The following is a 19,776-nucleotide window of genomic DNA, read 5'->3' as shown; positions in this document are numbered from 1 at the left end:
GAAACAACTTACCCAACTCAGATTTTAACCCTCGTTGGAATGTTCTCCTCTTTCATGACAAAATAAAAGTATTTAACAAAATAGTTCACTCATATATAATTAGATGCTAATCATGCAACAACATCCACTGATCCAGATATATATGCTAAACATGCAAACAAATTCCATGCATATGTATATATATGCTATCATATAAAGAATAATATACGACATGCGAATATACAGAGACGGAAGTGTTAGGAGTTGAAACCTGGAAATGCCCGTGCTACGCTTATAAACAGTGTCTTCAACAGCCTTAAAGCACGTTCTTATGCCACTAGAACACAAGACGAGTACTCTCCCAGGTCTAAGAACTGAATTGGTTAGTCCTCAAAAAAATTCAACCTAATCAGTATTTCGTGGAGCGCGGGCACGCTCTGCATCAGGCAAAGTAAGGTGTGGGGCGCGCTCGGTACTATTTGTATTCGAGCATATATTTTTTTTTTTTACTCATTTTTTTTGTTATTTTTTTTTATGGGTGATAAGAGCCCAAAACTGTAGTTTTAACCCCTTTAACAATATCACTTTTGACCAATTATGTGATTAATAAGTAAGAGTTAGTACTGTTATCGTGTTCATATGTATTTCAGGCATTGGGGTCAAATATGTGTAGAAATACGCCCCTTTTACGAGATAAAGGAGCAAGGGTTGGTTGCTAAGAAGTTTTATGATAAAAGGCCAAGATTCAAGGAGAAAAAGCCTTTTTAAAGCCCGGTCAAAGCTGAAAAGTAAAAGTCAACGCGGGCAGAAACAACACACAAAAGTCAGTAGAACTTCCGAAGGCCGTATCTTTGGACTTAGACCTCGGAATTGGGCCTACCTTATGTCAAAACAGCCGGCTTGGAAAGATATTTCCAATGGTCCCAGCCTTGACCCAATTAGAAGAGTAAAAGTAGACAAAAAGGCTGTTGAAGTCAAATCCAGCTGAAAAGCCCTTTGTGGACTGAAGTACTGAGGTTTTGGGCTCAATTTTCAGGCCCAAAACATGGCTCCTCAGCCTATGTTTGTGGATCTTGTCTCCTCTATTTGAAGAGAGAAAGACTTAGCTCTTAATATACTTAGTTTTCAGTTAGTCAATAATCAAATAGTTAGTTTTACTTAACTTTACTTAGTTTAGATCCAGTAGTTAGTTTTAGATCTAGTTAATTAGCATCAAATTAGTGTTTATAACAAGATTTAGTTTTTAGAATCAATAATTAGTTTGTATTTCAAGTTTTAGTTTCTAATTCAATATTTGATTCATAGATTTAGTTTGTCTTAAATTGATAATTAGTTATTCACAATCTTAGTTCTAAATTAGTTTTAAATTTAGTTTTAATTCATTTTGAATCTTAGACTATTGTTCAAATTTAGATTTATGAAGTTTAAATTACTTATATCAAATTACTTGTTCTATTTGTTCTTGTGTTAGTAATTTTAGTCCAATGAATCAAAGTTAAACTCCCATTAAAAGGAGGTTAATGAAGCCTTGAGAGAACTTGATTTGTTTAGCATAGATTTGTTAATTAAGGTTTAAAGTTTGGATTTTTCTTGACTTAAAGATAAGAAGAGAAAAATCTAAACTAGAGGATTGTGAGTTTTGCCATGATAATGGAAAACAAACCTTCCTCTCATGCTAATTTGATTATGACTAGAGATGGTATAATTGAATTAGGGATCATAAAAGTCTAAGATTTATATTTAACCTTTTAGTGAGAATATAAAGATTAGGGTTTCTTAACAATCTATTCTAACACTTCTAGGAATTGAAAAGTAGATTTAATTCTCTCTCTAACATTCTCTATCTTTGATTCACATCATTATATTGTTAGTTAATTTAGTATAAATTTGTAGTATCATCATAATAGTTAATTTCTTATTCAAATCATTACTCTCATCATTGTTCCTTTTGTTTGATTAGTTGAATTCTATTATGTCTTGATAGTTTATGAGTGGAACGAATTCGTACTCTTTATATATTGCATAATGAATTGAGAGTAGGAATATTGATCTAAGTACTTATTTAGTTAATTGATTATTTGTGTTTATGCATAGATAGTTTAACGTAAATTTGTTATTATCAATGGGTTCGAGGGCGTGCTCTTCACAGATTAATCAAGGGCGCAGGTGCGCTGAATATTCATTTTGCGCAGGTAGAAAAGTTACTAGATCAAGAGTGTGGGCGCACTTCGGACAGGGCAAACAAGGGCGCGCGTGCGCTCTGAACTATGGCTTTTCAGCTTGATAATTTACAGGCACCTCACACTGGTTCTAGGGGTTGATTTTTCAACTCGTATTCAACCTGGAAGTAAGAAAAAAAAAATAGTAGTGAATCAGTAGGAAAACAGGAATAAAATCTTAACAAGCAGGAAAGTAAAAAAAAAAATGAAAGAGATTAAAGTGTAGGAGTGGGGGAGGTGTCCCCTTGGAGCTATTCCCACTTGGTATGTTGTTGCTCAAGCCTTTACCCTGGCAGCAGCTCCAATTGGTAATCGTACTTTTGCACGTGGAAAGAACACGTTTCTCACACACACTAGAATACAACCGTTCAAATATCTCGCTCACGTGCACGTTGTAATTTACTTCGAGCAAGGGTTTCACCCCAAACGAAAAGGCTAGAACTCAATTTGAAAACCAAACGGAAATTTCTCTAAGAGGAACTTATGTGAGCAGGATTTTATTTTTGATTTTTTTACCTACTTTTACTACGTTACTTAATATGCAAGTTACTCAACTTACCTTACACTAGTTTTGACTAAAGCAACTGATCAGGAGATAAAAATGAGAAATATATTTAAAGAAAAGAAGAATCTACTAGTTTTCTTAACATGCAATAGTTAACTTAGAAATGATTTAATTAATTAACTTAAAATAGAAAACATATTACAAGCTTACCTAAAACTAACAATACATGAAAACTTTTAAACTCCAAAATAAAAACTAAACTACGGAGCAAAAGTTGTGTCTTGCTTGTGAAGACATCCTTTTAAAGCAAATGAGAATGCTCTTTTTCTTCATCCATCACGTGAATTTCCAACACTCAACTCCATTATTTAATATTCCATTTGATTTTCTTGATCAAGATTTTTTTCTTTGCATACCACCTAATCAAAGTTTTGCGTCAAAACTTTGCATCCATCAAGCAAGACTTTTGTGCCATCTTAATTTAATCTTGATTTGTTTGCCAACTAATAACTTTTGTGCCTTTAATAACTTTTATTTGCTTCCTAATCATGCCACTAATTAAGACTTTTATGCCAAAGTGCACAAAAATCTTTCATGCAAATTGACTTGTGCTAAAGTTTGATGTGTGAGCTTGATCACGAATTTATATGGGTCCGTATAGTGGGTCCCTTATACTTCGACCAATGGCGGGTCCAAAAGTTGAATTTTTACAAAGTCTCGCCTATGTGTAGAGCTCGCAGCACTGATCGTTCTGATGGTTCATTTTCTGTCATTGGAGTCCAGGTTCAGAAGATATAGACTTTTGGAGTTTAAAGCTTTTTGACACGTTCATCCTGTACTGACTTGAATTTGTCCTTTTTGCTTTCCTGGGCTTTTGTTGGGCTTCACATGGGCTAAATTGGAAACTTCATGTAGACACCCTATTCCATGCTTAAATACTAGCTTTTATACTCATTTTCACGTTGATTGCTCAACCCTGCAAAAGCACGAAAATACGATTATTTCATAATTATCAAACACATAATTAACCAAAATGTTATGTCTCTACGGGGTTTTATATTACAGTTTTGGGTGCTTATCATTAGTTCTAGTATGTCTATTTTGTTTGATCATTATTTATTTGATATACTTGGTATATTTTATTTAGATTTGAAAAGATTAGTTGGTGAATATTACTTGTTGGGCACGTGGTTCTTACAACTTTACAAATTTTGCAGGTGTTTGATACTTGATCATGTAGATAGACGAGTTGAGACATTATTTGGTTAGAGCTTGACTATATGTTTTTATTTATTTGTTAGTTATCATCCGTATTTGACTTATTGTAATGGTTTCATTTTGTAAACTGATTACCTGACTGCTCTGGCACTTGTCGAGACTGTCAAGTAGTTGGCCTCTCCGACTCATTATACCCTCAGCTGGTTAGCTAGGATATAGTGGGTTTTGGGGTATTACAATGAAACATTTCATTTCAAATTGTAAAACTATATACGGTGGAAGAGATTCTTACTGCAGTTGCGAGGTGCAAGATGGTGTTGCCATCAATGTCAGGTATGTTCACCAAATTTGTGACAATTAGTGTATCAACCAAGTACTTGATGGGAATGATAGTGTTGTATCTAAGTGTCCTTTGCTGCAAGATAAGTGCAAATAGCATCCATGGCCATCCCTTTTCCGTGCAAAGTCTGGTCGGAAACCACATGCGGCCTTAATATAAAGATAGTAGTGTAAACTCTAGCTTAGGGTGGGAAAACCGTGTATAACGTGTAGGTTGTTCTTTTCAACAAAAGTGTACTGTGAACAATAGAATACATACAAATCTTAGCAGTGGCATTGTCTAGGAAGAACCAAGAGAACGCAAAGAGAAGAAATTAGAAACAAGAACAATGGTACGTACATATATGTTCAACTGCATGAGATGAAGTAAAACCACTATTTTTTTATTTTCTGTCAATTCACCCAACACCGTGACTGTTCTTGTAGAATTCTTTCTAGGTCATGAAGATTAGTTCTCATATACTAGTGATCCAACTTAGAGTCAACATCTATAATTTGGCGACCACCATCTCCAAATATACGACTAAGTTTGTCCGTAGACAGATTTTGCAGCCCACAATCTTTCAATGTGCAATCAATTAAACCAATATCATATTAAAGAAGTGCAAAGCAAAGCATGTCCAAACTTAACTATAGGAATCTCGTAAGTCTGAGAAAATTGTAGGGCATCATCAATAGATTTTGCAATCCTAAACCAATAAAGCAAGAGATGCCATGAGGTTTTAGAATCAAATTTTTGTAAGTAGAGGCCATGAAGGGATTGCTAGAGCATAGAGGAATCTTAAAAATAATATTGGGTTTAGTATTTTTTTTTTTTTTTTTTTTTATGTTCTTTGTACGTAAGGTTTCAAATTGGTAATTTTCTTTTTTCATGTTTTATCACCTATTTTCTCGTAATTAGCCTAGAGGAGGATTAACAATAGTGTTTTGAAATAAATAGAGACTCTATGAAGGCTCCAAATAATAGATATTAGCAATAGTGTTTTGAAATAATTGGGGACTCTATGAGGGCTTCAAAAAATAGAGCTAAAAGGGTATAGCTATAATATATATCTAAGGATATACCACTAAGTTTGTCCATAGATGGATTTTGCAGCCCCCAATCTTTCAATGTGCAATCAATTAAACCAATTATCCTGCTAAAGAAGTACAAAGCCAAATTAAAGCATGTCTAAGCTCAACTATAATTAGTGATTTAGACAAATCCTTTGAATATTGAATTCCATCGTCTAGAACTTGTCAATCAACAAAAATCTCAAAAACTGCAAAATAATCAATAAAATATTATTAGAATAGCGGTAAGTGAGATATCGATCCACATCTTGAAGTAAATAAATGGGGGAGAAAAGATTTTATAAACCAATAGCTAACTTGGTGATTAATATTAAAATAATTGTTGAGAATTTCTAATTTCTTATCTAAACTAAAAATAAAAGTAACTTGTAAGGAAATAATGACTAACTAAAGCAATTAATTTTTAAAGATTAATTTATCAAAACCCTTAGTAACCTCGCCAACAATTATTGTATTTCATTTTTATACCTCTTGTTAAATTTCTCCGAAATTTCACTAAATCTTAAACGCTAGTTCTAGAATTAGTGAAAAATATAACTTTAAGAACATAATAAAACATCTCAATATTAAATTCAATCCTCTATTCTCTTTGACTCTAAATGAGAAATTTTTAGGCATTCAATGTCCACAATAAGAAGTACAAAAAATCCCAAAAAACCCTTAATAACTAATAAAATTGAGTCTAAAAGATTTTTAACAAAAAGAATAAACTAACAATGGAAAATACCCCGTATTTTTCACGGTGATAGAAACCATGCACATTTAACCTTAGTGCAAAAATCAATTAAAAATATATATCATTGGATTTCATCAAAAACACATATAGTGGAGATTCTAACAAAAATGGCAAAAACAAAATAACAAGAATTTCATGGAGAGCTTTCACTTTCCGCTTAGCCCTCCATGTTATTAATTAACATGAAAGAATAATTAAAGACAAGAGATAGAGTGAACATTGAAACCGCCTTTATTGCTTTGATGTTGATCTTCGGAAAATTACACACTCAAGAGCACTCTTCCTCACTAATTAAATGAACTAAAACTACAAAGCAAAATTTCTACTACTTGGATACTAGAATGGAGATAGAATGGATGTCGAATGGGTGTGTCCTCAATGCCAATTCTCTTCTCTATTTATATCTTCCACAAAGAATATCTTGGTGCATATAATATCTTCACACAAAATGAAAATAATCTTTGGGATATGGAAAGAAAATATAAGATAAAAGAATTTAGGAAATAGAATATAGAAGAGATATTATCAAGGCATGATGAAGGAAGAAAATATAAATTGGTAATCAAATAAATGATAAAATGGAATGATATGGTTTTGAATTAGGAATGGAGTGATTAGCATGAATATGGAGGATGTGGGGGAATATATATGGTGGCAAAAATATAAGGTATTAAGGAATGATTTGATATGATAAATTCAAGAGAATAAATGATTAATTGAAATGGGGATATTTAATGGGGTGAAAATGGTAAGGATATATAATGGTAGTTGTGATTATCCTTTCTTGATTTTATTCCATAATTATCAATTCTCTAACATTTCCTTCCATTCTTGATAGCATAATTTATTTTATGAGCTCTCACTTATTGATTCTTTAAATGATCATCTTTGGCTCATGGGCTCAGACCTTGATTGGGCTTTGACCAACATATTTATTTCCTACAAAAAAATATTAAACCAAATTAATAAAATATATTTTGCATGGGACTTTTCCAAAAACATGCACATATATGCAAATAAATTTTTATGACAAAAAAAATGTGCATAATGTCGTGGAATAAAGCAAATGTATAATTTTACGTTAAAAATACGTAATTAAGCATAAATGATATTATAAAGTGCCTATAAAATTATATATAAAAGATACAATTTTAGGTACTTATCAATTAGCCTAGAGGAAGATTAGCAATAGTGTTTTGAAATAAATAGACTCTGTGAAGGCTCCAAAAAATATAGATTAGCAATGGTGTTTTGAAATAATTGGAGACTCTGTGAGGGCTCCAAAAAATAGAGCCAAGAAGGTATAGCTATAGAGTAGTTCTACTCAGACTCCCTCTATAAGTCCTTTGGAACTCCATTTCCTATGTGGCATCAAAATCATTTTCCTTCTTTTCAAAATTCAAAAAACAAACATAGAAACAAATTAATAACAAATAACTTACCTAATTAATAACTAAAACCAAAAATAGTAAAAAAAAAAACCTATATTTTGACAAACAAATTAGACAAATAAAAAATAATAAGCCTTAACACCCCAAAAAAAAACTAAATTAAATCATCATATTTTTTTGACATCTATATACACCATATATATGAACCATATGTTCAAGTTAATAATAGATAGAGAACCATATGATTTTTTTTTTCTCTATTCAAAATTAATATAAACTAAAATTATAAAAAGTGGGATGTGACAAAAAAAAGAGAGATCGAGAGAGAAATTGAGAATGAGGAAAGTGAAGTTTTCCCAAATTTTTATTTGTTTTTTCTTTTTGTTTGTTGAAATATAAGTAAGTTTTTTTGTTATTTATTTATTACTATTTTGGGTTTTAGTTATTTAATTGGGTAGGTTAGTAGTTGTTTATTTGTTTTTATTTTTGTTTTTTTATTTTGAAAAGAGAAATATTATTTGTATGCTACATAAGATATGGAGTAGGGGTGTAAAACGGGTCGGGCCGGCCCGACCTTTTCATGTAGTGAGAGGAGGGCTTATGAGAGCCAATGCTAAAATTATGAAGCCTTAACCCTCACATCAGTCTTCTCTTTAGAGAATTGAGGGTCGGGCTAGAGAGTCGGGTTTGATTACTCTCTTAAACTCTTTATTTACAGTATAATCTTGTTAAATTGATACGCGATAAATTCATTATCACGTTTAAATAATAAGTTTTCTCAATCTTGACTTTGGTTAATGTACTTAATTAATAATTTAGCTAAAATTTGTAAGATAATAAAATTCAAAAGTTTCGTTCTTAGGTTTGATGTGCATATGTATTATATTTCAATAAGAAATGTATATGAGACCAAAAATATGATATAGTGTTGTAGGTTGTAGAATAACTTGTGTATGATTAGTTGAAGTTGATTAAAAACTTCATTACCATATACTAAGGATCATATCAAATCACTCTGATTTATATTTTATTCTTGTTTATATATGGTGAAGTGACCCAGGTTCATATCCCGACAAGAGAATAATTTGTTATTTTGAACTAGATTTTTCATGTAACGTTAAAGGAGCCTACATAAATCACTGATTTATGTAAAACATATTTTTCATTTTGCTATTTAATTTATACAATTACGAACTTTTTAACAAAATATAAATAAAATTATATATAAAAGTATGGCCTTAATGCGGGCCTTGTAATGGCCTTTGAGGGTCCGATTGAGGGCCACTCTCATGCTTTCACATCTAGGCCTTACCTTCCCCTCAAAACGTGAGGGCCGGCCCGGCCCGACCCAACCCTCAAATTGCATGAGGGCTTAAATTTAAAGACTTTTTCGGCCCATGAGCTAGGCCAGGCCAAGTGGACTGAGGGCCAGCCCGGCCCTCAAATTGCATGAGTGCTTAAATTTGAAAACTTTTTCGGCCCATGGGCTAGGTCGGGCCAAGCGGGCTGAAGGCCTTTTTTACACCCCTAATATAAAGTCCCTAAAGAGTTATTAAGGGAGTCTAAACAGATTTTTTTGATAGCTATAATATATATCTAAGGATGGGCTGGAGATTTCATAGCTATTCTCGGCTCTAGTCCATGACTTTCCAAATTCGTGAAGCACAACACAGGCCAATGCTCATTGTCTTTTGAGTTTTGGGCCCAAGAGAAGCCGCAGAAAACAACTAAGCGGGATATATGAGCAGACAGCAGAGCACCACCAAGAGTATTTTGCTTCTAGTGGTTTACTGGTTTAGTGTGTCGTCTAAAACAGCCTAACAGTAAAAAGAATACGCATTTCGACCACAATTATTTTACACCAGTTTAACCAGGTAAGTTGGCTCTAAGTATTACTATAATGTGTTACATTATCTAGACAGCAAAACATTATCCAAAACAGTACTATTCTCCCTTGATAACATGAAAATAATGCAACCTTTTTACATTCAGACCATGCAGTAGGCTGAACTAATTTGAGAAGAGCAGAAGCCCCATCAGTAAAGCAAATCCAAGTATCTAACCTAAAATTAGCCAATTACCTATACATACCTCCTTCATTGTAAAACCGTGGTCTAACGAGAGTACGAGACATGAAGCAATGGGGTAAGAATCGATGGTGAGGACTAAGGTGGGGTAAGTATGCCAGCTATAGAAATACTGCTGCTGCTTTCACGTGCACGAATTGAATCAAATCAATCCGTTGATTGTTATAGACACCACAAGCTGTCTTGCCCATGGTTGAGGGCCAAGCCTCATGTGCACCAAATTCCTTAACAAGCTCCCTACCACCCAACCTCATCAAATATCTCTTCTTTTTGTGACCTTCCAGGCTTCCACGCAACTGTCTCATTTTGGGGACTGAGTACCCTCCATTTAAGACAGTCACTGCACGTCTTAAGTCTCTGTAGGAGTGTACGTAGGTGAACTGTCTTGTTCGTACCATTGCATGCCATGGGAAATTCTCCAACTTTTGGGACATTGCATCAAGAAGAAAAAAATAAATTAATAAACACATAAAAAGACCGCGTCTTACAGACGTATATTTTCACACACTTATAAACACCAATATGACCAAATACCAAGAACTGTTTGAATATATTCGGGACCATTTGTTAGGAATTGAGTTTCTTTGATAATATTGACACGTGTCATATACATATCTATCTAATAAAACAGTCGGCACCTATCCAAGGGTTGTTATACTTTTTCAGCAAATTGTGACGTGGCGGAATTTAGGTCCTTGAAAGTTAATGCATCCAGTTTGCTCTTACAGTTTAACACTCAATTTACTTTTTTGATGGGACAACACATTGTTTAAAAAATAATACATCTAAAATATAAATGGGTAAGAAGTGTTGGGTTATCAGTGCCGTACGGCACGGGTGCATCCTATTATAATATAAAAATTGAGTCTCACACATTCGTGTGAACCTGGATGGAGACCAGGATTCGCATTTTACAGTTAAACTTAGCTGGTTTTTAACTGCTAGAGAAATAAGGTTTGGATCTCTAAGAAGCGTTGGTACGGACAAACTTTTTACATTCTGCAAATTGGTCAAGAACTTTTCAATGCCTTCTGCAGAATGCAGATATACAGTTGCAAAGGCACTTCTGATCCGACTAATTTACTCGAGAATGGATCTGAAATGTGGACTTCCTCCATTATTCCAACCATTCAAAACCACAATATATAGATTAAAGGGAATGAATATACCTGTTATCCTAAGTGGGGTGTTCATAGATCGGTTCCGGTTCGATTCTTATCGGTTTTGGATAGGTTTTGGATTCGGTTATTTCAGTTTTTTTTCCGTAATTAAATCGGTTTTGGTTTTTTTTCAGGTTATACTTATTATTAATAAAATTACGTTTTTAATTATATAATCAATATAAAAGTTGGTTTTTAGTGTGACAATAACACTTGTAATAGTCCTAAATTCAATAATTTTTGAATTTTTTTAAAACACTTTAAATACATCTCATAAATTGTAAATACACATATATAACTTGTATTTCAAATCGAATACGTGTACATTATATTATACGTACATACATATGTCCTAGATAAATATATATCATATACTAAATTTTAACATATAGAATAAGTACATGCATGTACTACAATTGTTAGTATTATACACATTCATTAATTATCATATATATACATGTATACACGTGCTGTGTAATATATCAAGCACGTGCACTTACATAAATATTGTCATGTCCACGTTTATTAGTTAATTCATAGTATACATGTGTGTAGTTGTTGACATTATTATTAATATTTATAATACACGTGTTCAATGTAATCTTACAAAACTTATATTTAATAACATAAATTTACTATTATGTTATCCATATATATTTAGTAGAAGTTTACACCTAAAAAAAAACTATATATTATAATGTTTGGGTTTGCATTTATTTAGTGTAATATAATTGTAAATTTTATATATCAAAATCATAATAATCGGTTCTAGTTTCAGTTCGGGTACCTATCGGTTTTTTACGATTTGGTTCTAACAGATTTGGTTCTTTATCGGTTCAGTTATTAAAGACCCATTTTTAATTAGTCTAACATTTTATGACCCAGAACTGCTATAAATAGTTTCGGTTTCGGGTAATCGGATACCCATACACACCTCTAATCCCAAGACATTCCTCAACTTCAATTTCAAAAAATAAAGTTACATAATAAAAATCATGTATTCATTTCTCACCTCGTATTACTATCTAAACTACTTGGAAAAAACCCTGACTCTTATCTACAGTCCCGTGATTTATAATTTTTTATGTAACTCTTCAACCATATTTTTTTAAAAATTTGCCCCTCCTTTCTATATTAAATTTTAATAATTGTTTTTGATGAATATTGTAATATTTGTGGTATTTAAGGATAATAGAGGGAATATGCAATTGAAAATGTAGTAGGTCCCTCTTACCATTGCTCTCTCACACACACACACGCATGGTGTATGCATATTGACTAGTACCTAAGCATGGAATGATAACTTATGAGGTACCTGGATTAGAAAAGTTGTAAACATTACTATAACTAGTTTGATGCAGGTGTTACCAATATTCTAAAAAACGCTAGGCAGTAGTCAGGCAGTGGGAGAGCGCCTACCCTAGACGGGCTAGGCGGTTTTTGTTCCTAATATATTTTATAATATATAGTAATAACACACATCTATACTACAAGAAATGAAGAAAATCACTTACCATAGCTCAAAAAATAAACACAAACAAAGATACTTACTACAAAAATGCGTAATAATTAAAGAATATTGACTTCATATAAAAACACACTCTTTCTTACTCATTCAAATCTTAACCCTACACAGGTCTTTAATTTTTGACATTTAATCATTAAAAAAAAAAAAAAAAAAAAAACTTGACTGGATCGCTTAAAGGCAGATTAGTCCGCCTAATCGGTCCACCGATTTTTTAAACGACTTGGGCCTAGGCGAGTCGGTTGAGCACCGCCTAGACCGATTTTTAGAACACTGGGTGCTACGCACCTCTGGCCCATTCTATAAAATAATCTACAAAAATTGAATCACTTATTTAACATTTTTGTATGTAGTATTTATTTATTTTATTTTGTTTTGGGTGTAGGGGTAAATTCGTAGTTATCACATAATTATAAGGGCAAAACAAGACCGATTTTTAGAACACTGGGTGCTACGCACCTCTGGCCCATTCTATAAAATAATCTACAAAAATTGAATCACTTATTTAACATTTTTGTATGTAGTATTTATTTATTTTATTTTTTTTGGGTGTTTTATCACATAATTATAAGTAGGGTCACACGTTTTTAATATTAAATCACTATTGTTATCACATAATTTTAAAATAGTAAAGGCATATATATATATATATATATATATATATATATATATATATACACACAAAAAAACAGTGACCAAAAGTCACAATGCTGGGTCAAATTTTTAATATTAAATCACTATTGTAGGATAAACTATCATGTCTTAGTCCTTGTTAGCAATTTGCCAAATTATTTCATGGAAGGAAACAATAATACTTCGAATTTTAAATAATATGAATGTTTGCGAAACTCCAAAAAAAAAAAATGAATGAAAATTCGATTGCGTTTTTGTTATTTTTTATGTACTTTATGTCCGCACTCTTACTTTAATTTCCATCACTCTTACATTTTTAGTGATAAATTAATCCAAAAACTTTACTTTTATACTTTTTGGGCAATATTTAAATTGTCATGTCATAATGTGTGTATTTTGAAATTTGAACGGTAATTTCAATCCAAGAACAAATAAATGAAGATACCTATATGGACCATTCAATTGGTTTCAATGTTTTTGTAGCTAAATTGTTTAGATATGTTTGTTATGTTGTAAAGAATGACAACTATTATTAATATTTACTAACATAATATCACGAATTTTTTACTTCCAAATTTTTGCAACCAAACGTTTAAAACGCGTATTAATTAAACACCGTATATATAATTGTCATATTGTGAATTTTTGACCGAATATTTGACCATGCCGTTTTTTTGAATCACCGAATAATTTACGAATTATTCCTGTACCAAATTTTTGTCATATCCCGAATTGCTAACAAGGGTCTTAGTACCATCACCTGACTTGTTGAGTCAGCTTACGGGGCGGGTCATCTGAGTCAGGTGGAAATTATCATTTTAACCCAATTTCACCCAAAAAAAAACTTTCTAATTCTACAAGTAATATATTTCCAATTCACAACATAGAAAAAAAAAATTGGAATCAATCAATAAAAAATAAACAAAATAAAAAAAAAAATGACCTTGAACCCAAAACCATATTTGCAAATTTGAAACTTTTTTCTTGTGATTTACCATTTGTAAATTGATTATTTTCCATAGAATGATAAAATGAAGATAGAAGCTAGGATCTATGCTACAAAACAATAAAATATAAACTAAAAGAATTCGAAATTAATACAAGGATAAATAATTCATTTTCTCTAAAATTCAAAAGTTGATTTGAACTTTTGATATTTGCCCAATGTTTAAACTTGAATATTTGAAATTGATGTTGAACTCATAAGTTTGTGTTCATATCTCCCAAATTCCTACAAAACTTAAAAAAATATATAAACAAAATACAAAAATATTAGAGCTAGAGTCTTGAAATTGTGCGGGTCAATGGCTTTTAACACAGTGTGGGTCGGGCAGCTTGACGGGTCGCATTTGAGCATAGAACCTACACCCATAGCCTGACCACGTAAAAAAGTGGTGGAGCGGGGTGGGTCTGTTTTCGGGTCAGTACGGGTTTGGGTCAACGATTTTTTTTTACTCCTACAAACAGGTTCCGTTTACTACATTTTTTATACCATAGTTTATATCATGCCCCACAACTTTACGTACAACGTGAATTATAACATAATTTTTTGTGGATGTGTTCAACTAACCATGAAGATCACCTCTACAAAATTTCAACTCATTTGATAATGTTTAACTATGTCAAAAGATGATTGCAAAATCGAAAAATCTGAGTCGTTTTAAAAAAAATCAAAATTGAGATCGATTTTTAACTAGGTTAGAGATTTCTAAATGAGAAGAATTTTTGTGGAGATGTTATCAATGGTTGGTAGATCATATCTACAAATTATTAGCACTTAACTCATTTTGTAAGAGAGTGTGATATAAACTATAGTATAAAAAGTATGGTAAACGGAACCTGCTCGATATATATATAGCCCGGCTCTTAAAAGGACCTTAAATAAGTACTAAATCTAAAACACCCACAACTTCACCTACAAAATGATTTAAACCCTAATATTTTGTGCATATGATCTACTAACCATAAAGAACATCTCTACAAAAATTCAACTCGTTTGATATCCTCTAACTTAGATAAAATTGTTTTCCACTTTTGAATATATATATAAAAGGTCCGTAAATGTCTAGTTTTTGCATTTATCTTTTCTTGGGTGTTAAAAATTATCAAACGAAAGTTGAATTTTTGTAGAGATATTCTTTATAGTTAGCGGATCATATACACAAAAGATTAGGGTTTAAATCATTTTGTAGGTGAAGTTGTGGGTGTTTTAGATTTGGTACTTATTTAAGGTCCTTTTAGAGGCCGGGCTATATAAGATATATATATATATATATAAATTAATATTAACAGTACTGAAGTACTACGATATTAACCAAAAGCTTTTCTTTTTCACAATACAACAGTCCCGACTTCTAAAGTACAAATTCAAAATTAATATTACCCTCTATTGCTTGCTTGTAGTCATCAAAGCAATATGGCTGTAAGCAACTAGACGAAATCAGAGATCAGATACAGTTTAGGGTAGTCAAGCTGAAACAAGAATGAGTCATGTACTCATGTCATTTCTGCTTTTGTTTTGTTCAAGGTTTATTTTAACACATCTTTATTCATAGGGTAAGCAAATCTAACTAGACTCCAAATAAGATTAGCGATTTTATCACATTAGTGATTTGTGATTTGTACCTTGATCACACCATTGTATTACTTTAAAACATGGCCCAAAATATCGCCGAGATATCCGATATCTCGCCAATATATTTCGGTAAATTGGTACACCGATATCGATATTTCCGACATATATCCACCGAATATTGAATCTTTTTTTCCGAGATATATCGGAATTTCCGATATAAAAGTTTATATCGCCGATATAATTGATATTTCCGAGATAATCGATATATATCAGTTGACTTTTTGATCAATTGTTAATAACTTAATATTGAAATTTCCGATATATCCGAGATATATCGGCGAGATATCCGAGATATATCGGTGAGATATCCGATATTTTAGAAACTTTGAACTGGTCACCACAAAAACCGAGATATCCGATATATCCGATATATTCGGTTTTTGAGTACACCGATATATTAACCGATATCGAAATTTTAGTTCTTGCTTTCAATATATATGGTATTCAAATCATTCTAAAACTAACAAGATTGTAAAACACTCTGAAAGGTTATATCTACATTGGACCTCTATCACATTATTCTCCATGGACCCTAGAACCCATACCATTGCAATGACAATCAACTAAGCTAGCTGTTCAATGCTTAAATCACCTCATATATGAGTTGTTAAGTTCATGTATACTTCACATGTCGCTTTTCTATTTGGATATGTGGCTGCAAGGAATCGCTTATTTTTGCCCACAATATCCGAAGGGTGGTTATAAGCAGTTGGTTATCAGGTTAACTGGGATCTCGATGAAATAAATGCCAAAATGATTATGAGAATCAAACATAGAAACAACGAGGCTATGTCCCAGCGAAGAGCATGCAGAAAATAAAATTGGAAAAATTGAGACTTCTCAAATATGTAGGGTATAGCAGTAGGATGCAATGAAAGATCAGTTGATTCTACATGCTTAAAAGGGTAAAATAACTATGTGTTTTTTTGTATTTCAGGAATTTTATAATATAGAGAACGATTTTATAATACAAGGTTTGTGGAGTCAACTTGTAGTCTATAGTTACTATAGAGTACAGTGTATAGATCTTTCGATGTGGCCAAGACTCAGGAAAGAGTTTATGTAAGTTCAAAAAAATCTTTCTGTTCGTGGAGTGTTCTAAAACACAAGTAGGACAAGCAATGGACACCCAAGTCCTACAAGGTACATATAGGCATATAGATCGAGATCTTGTAGATAAAGCCACAAAGGTCCAATTTCTCAACACACGTGAATGACGGAGTGTTATTAAAGAATTTAGGGTGAACTAGTGTTACCCTCTACTAGATGAGCCAATTAGGATTTCCCTTACTAGATGGGAAATTAGGGTCTTTCCCCTAAATACACACAAAAAAAATTCGGTCAACCCACTTTGACTTTTTTTTTGTGTGTATTTAGGGGAGAGACCCTAATTTCCCATCTAGTGGGGGGAAAATTTTAATTGGCACATCTAGTGGGGGGATAATACTAGTTAACCCAAGAATTTATAGCAAGCCTGCTGTGTAATCTTGTCTGTAAGGGTGTGAATGGGTACCACCGTTTAACCATAACCGGAACTGTAGAAAAAAAAAACGCGGTTACGGTTCTTAAAAATAGATACTAAAAAAATCAGACCATATAGAACCGGAACTGAATAATTTTTTAAACAAAAGAATCAAACCATAACTAAACAGAAACTAAATGTTATCGTATTTTTAACATAAAAAAATATCTAAATAAAATATATAAAAACTCAAAATGTTTATTTATATATTATTAAATTATATTTATTAATATAATATGTAGTTTTTTAGTATTTAATATTATAAATAATATAAATATATAGCTTACAAGTTACAATCTTAAATATATGGTTTTACTTAATTTTATTATTAAATAATATAATTGCTTATATTAATATTTAAAAACCGACTCGTTCATGCAGTATATTTATGTTTTTAATATACATTTTTTATTAAGATTAATAAAAAAATAAAAAAATGTGTGTAAATAATAAATTTTTGAATAACCAAAATGAAGAACCGGAACAGAAAATACCCACTAAGAATCAGTGGTTATAGATAAGATTCTACAATTTTAAGAACCGGAAAGAATTCGAACCAAAACTGAAACCCAAAATTAAATAGTTCTTGGTTCTTACATCACCAATAACTGACACCCCTACCTCTGTATGCCCCTCTCTACCCATATTTCCACTAGAACAAAAAATTATATTCTACAATATCCATAGCTAATTCCATTTATTTGAGATATGAAATTGATTTATTTGGAATATAAACAGATTTAGCGCTTTGCCCAAGAATTCTATCCCATCCTCAATCATTCCTTTATCATATCCTATCCTTTCTACTCTCAGCTTGTGGGGTCTCTATCTTTTAGAATTCCTAAAAATCAACCGTGTAATGCTCTCTTAAAGGAGATCTAAGTAAGAGAGAGATTCTATATCCTATCCGTACTGTAATGCTGTGCATATTCGTACAATTTCTCAAAGAGTATTATTACTATAAAAAAAGGAGAAAACATAGTTTGACACAAAAAGGGCTACATCACTCACTAAAATATCACACTTCTTCATAGCTACCTATCATTTCAAACATTGATTGCTCCCATATTATAGGTATATATATACATATCTAGTGCTATATAAACCTTACTTCCACTTTCGTCCCACATCGTCCTCTACCTCACCCTCACTTTCTAAGTACATTTCCCCACTCCCATCGATCACTTAACTCCCCCATAAGATGGTGAAGGGAAGGTTCATCAGCGCATGCCTTAAAAAATGGAGAAAGATGGGAACTAAAGTCTTACCATCTTCAACTTATGACCACTGTTGTCAGTGGGTTCTATGTCCTTTTCTGCATGAGGAGCCCATTCCGAGGGACGTTCCGAAGGGTCACTTGGTAGTCTACGTAGGAGAAGAGTGCAAGAGATTTGTTATCAAAGTCACCTTACTCAAGCATCCTCTCTTCAAGGCGTTGCTTGATCGAGCTCGTGAGGAGTATGAGTTCACTTCTGACTCAAAGCTGTGCATCCCCTGTGATGAGAAGATTTTCCTTCGTGTCATCCATTGTGCTGCTACTCAACCGGATAGACGAATCTGTTGATTGTGTCCATAATGATTCATTCAGTCACCATATAACTTAATGACATTATTGAAGACTCAGCTTCAATGGAGCAACTTTAGCCACTGTTATCGAGAGACGAACAGGGTAGCAGATTACTTAGCAAAATTAGTTGTTATGGATCATATGTTTTACTCCCATCCTCCTCTAGGAGCTGTACTCAATGACATTATAGAAGATGTTGATGGAACAACACATGTAAGCACTTATTGATCAATACAGGTTTGGGTCTGCCTAACCCAATAATTTGTTCAAAAAAAAAAAAAAAAAAAACGTAAGTCAGTTCACATAATAAAATCTAACTTCCAGATGAAGAAAAAACAGCAGTTTCATGTATTGCAACAGCTCTTCTAGCTTATGAATGTGCTAGCCCTGTAATGTGAGGTGCAAGCGCTACTATGTTTAGTTCCCAGTTCCAACAGTCTTTGTTTAGCATGAAAAGAAAAATTCTTGTGTATAAAGTTTTCATCTTTTTCATGGATAATATTATCATCCATCAAGCAAGTTACCAAGGTTGTTACGAATGATTGTGTAATTACTGAAATGTTTATAAGGGAGAAGACACAAGAGATCATACTTCATTAAGAACTAGAAAATCATTGGAAGGTGTCACTAATGTTTTCAATGCACTTACGCACCTACATCCAAGTTCAATATTGCTCGAGTATCAAATTGGATCTCCTTTCCATAATAATACCTATTTCTTATATATGGCTATATCTGGTCACCAAGACACAAACAGATTTGGGTCTAAGCACATCTATGAGGTACAAATTTATATTCATTTTCACTGGGGATATACCTTTCAGAAATCCCGTTCAGGATGAAATTCATCATGAACACACTTACTGTAGGAATATATATCAAGATTCGCAATTACAAGGTTCTCTCTGGGACAGTCTCTGCATCTTACAAGTTGATTCAATGAACACACTCAGAGACACCAAATCCATCATACTACGTGGGATCCTCAAAACAAATGCCCAAAAAAGGCTCATAACATAAAGAACCATAAACCTGTTCTTTGTAAGCAACACAGATCGAGCTTGGAAAGAAGAACAATCCACAAGAATGTACAAACTACAACCACAGTAACTGGTCTCCAATGCTTACTGTGGACACCCTCATATCCAGAACCTCCCACAACAAGAGAACCTCACATCTTTACCCC

At 32.5% G+C, this 19,776-nt stretch overlaps 1 protein-coding gene and 1 long non-coding RNA gene across 2 annotated transcripts; one reads left to right on the top strand and one right to left on the bottom strand.

Moving 5' to 3' along the window:
* Positions 1 to 6,278: 6,278 nt before the first annotated feature.
* Positions 6,279 to 10,069, bottom strand: LOC147487695 (uncharacterized). Its single transcript, XR_015202384.1, has 2 exons — positions 9,553 to 10,069; positions 6,279 to 7,009 (listed from the first exon to the last, which is right to left on the bottom strand). It is a non-coding gene; the product is annotated as an uncharacterized LOC147487695 (long non-coding RNA).
* Positions 10,070 to 18,224: 8,155 nt separating this feature from the next.
* On the top strand, positions 18,225 to 18,798 carry LOC147487694 (SAUR-like auxin-responsive protein family). The gene has a single exon (XM_086572849.1). The coding sequence runs from the start codon at positions 18,225 to 18,227 to the stop codon at positions 18,585 to 18,587; it is 363 nt and encodes a 120-aa protein (XP_086428975.1). The 3' UTR covers positions 18,588 to 18,798.
* The last annotated feature ends 978 nt before the right edge of the window (positions 18,799 to 19,776 follow it).

Source organism: Coptis chinensis, chromosome 7 (assembly GCF_015680905.1).
Source record: "Coptis chinensis isolate HL-2020 chromosome 7, ASM1568090v1, whole genome shotgun sequence".
NCBI lineage: Eukaryota > Viridiplantae > Streptophyta > Magnoliopsida > Ranunculales > Ranunculaceae > Coptis > Coptis chinensis.
Note: the sequence above shows the minus strand (reverse complement) of the source record. Positions and strands in the feature narration are given on the sequence as shown.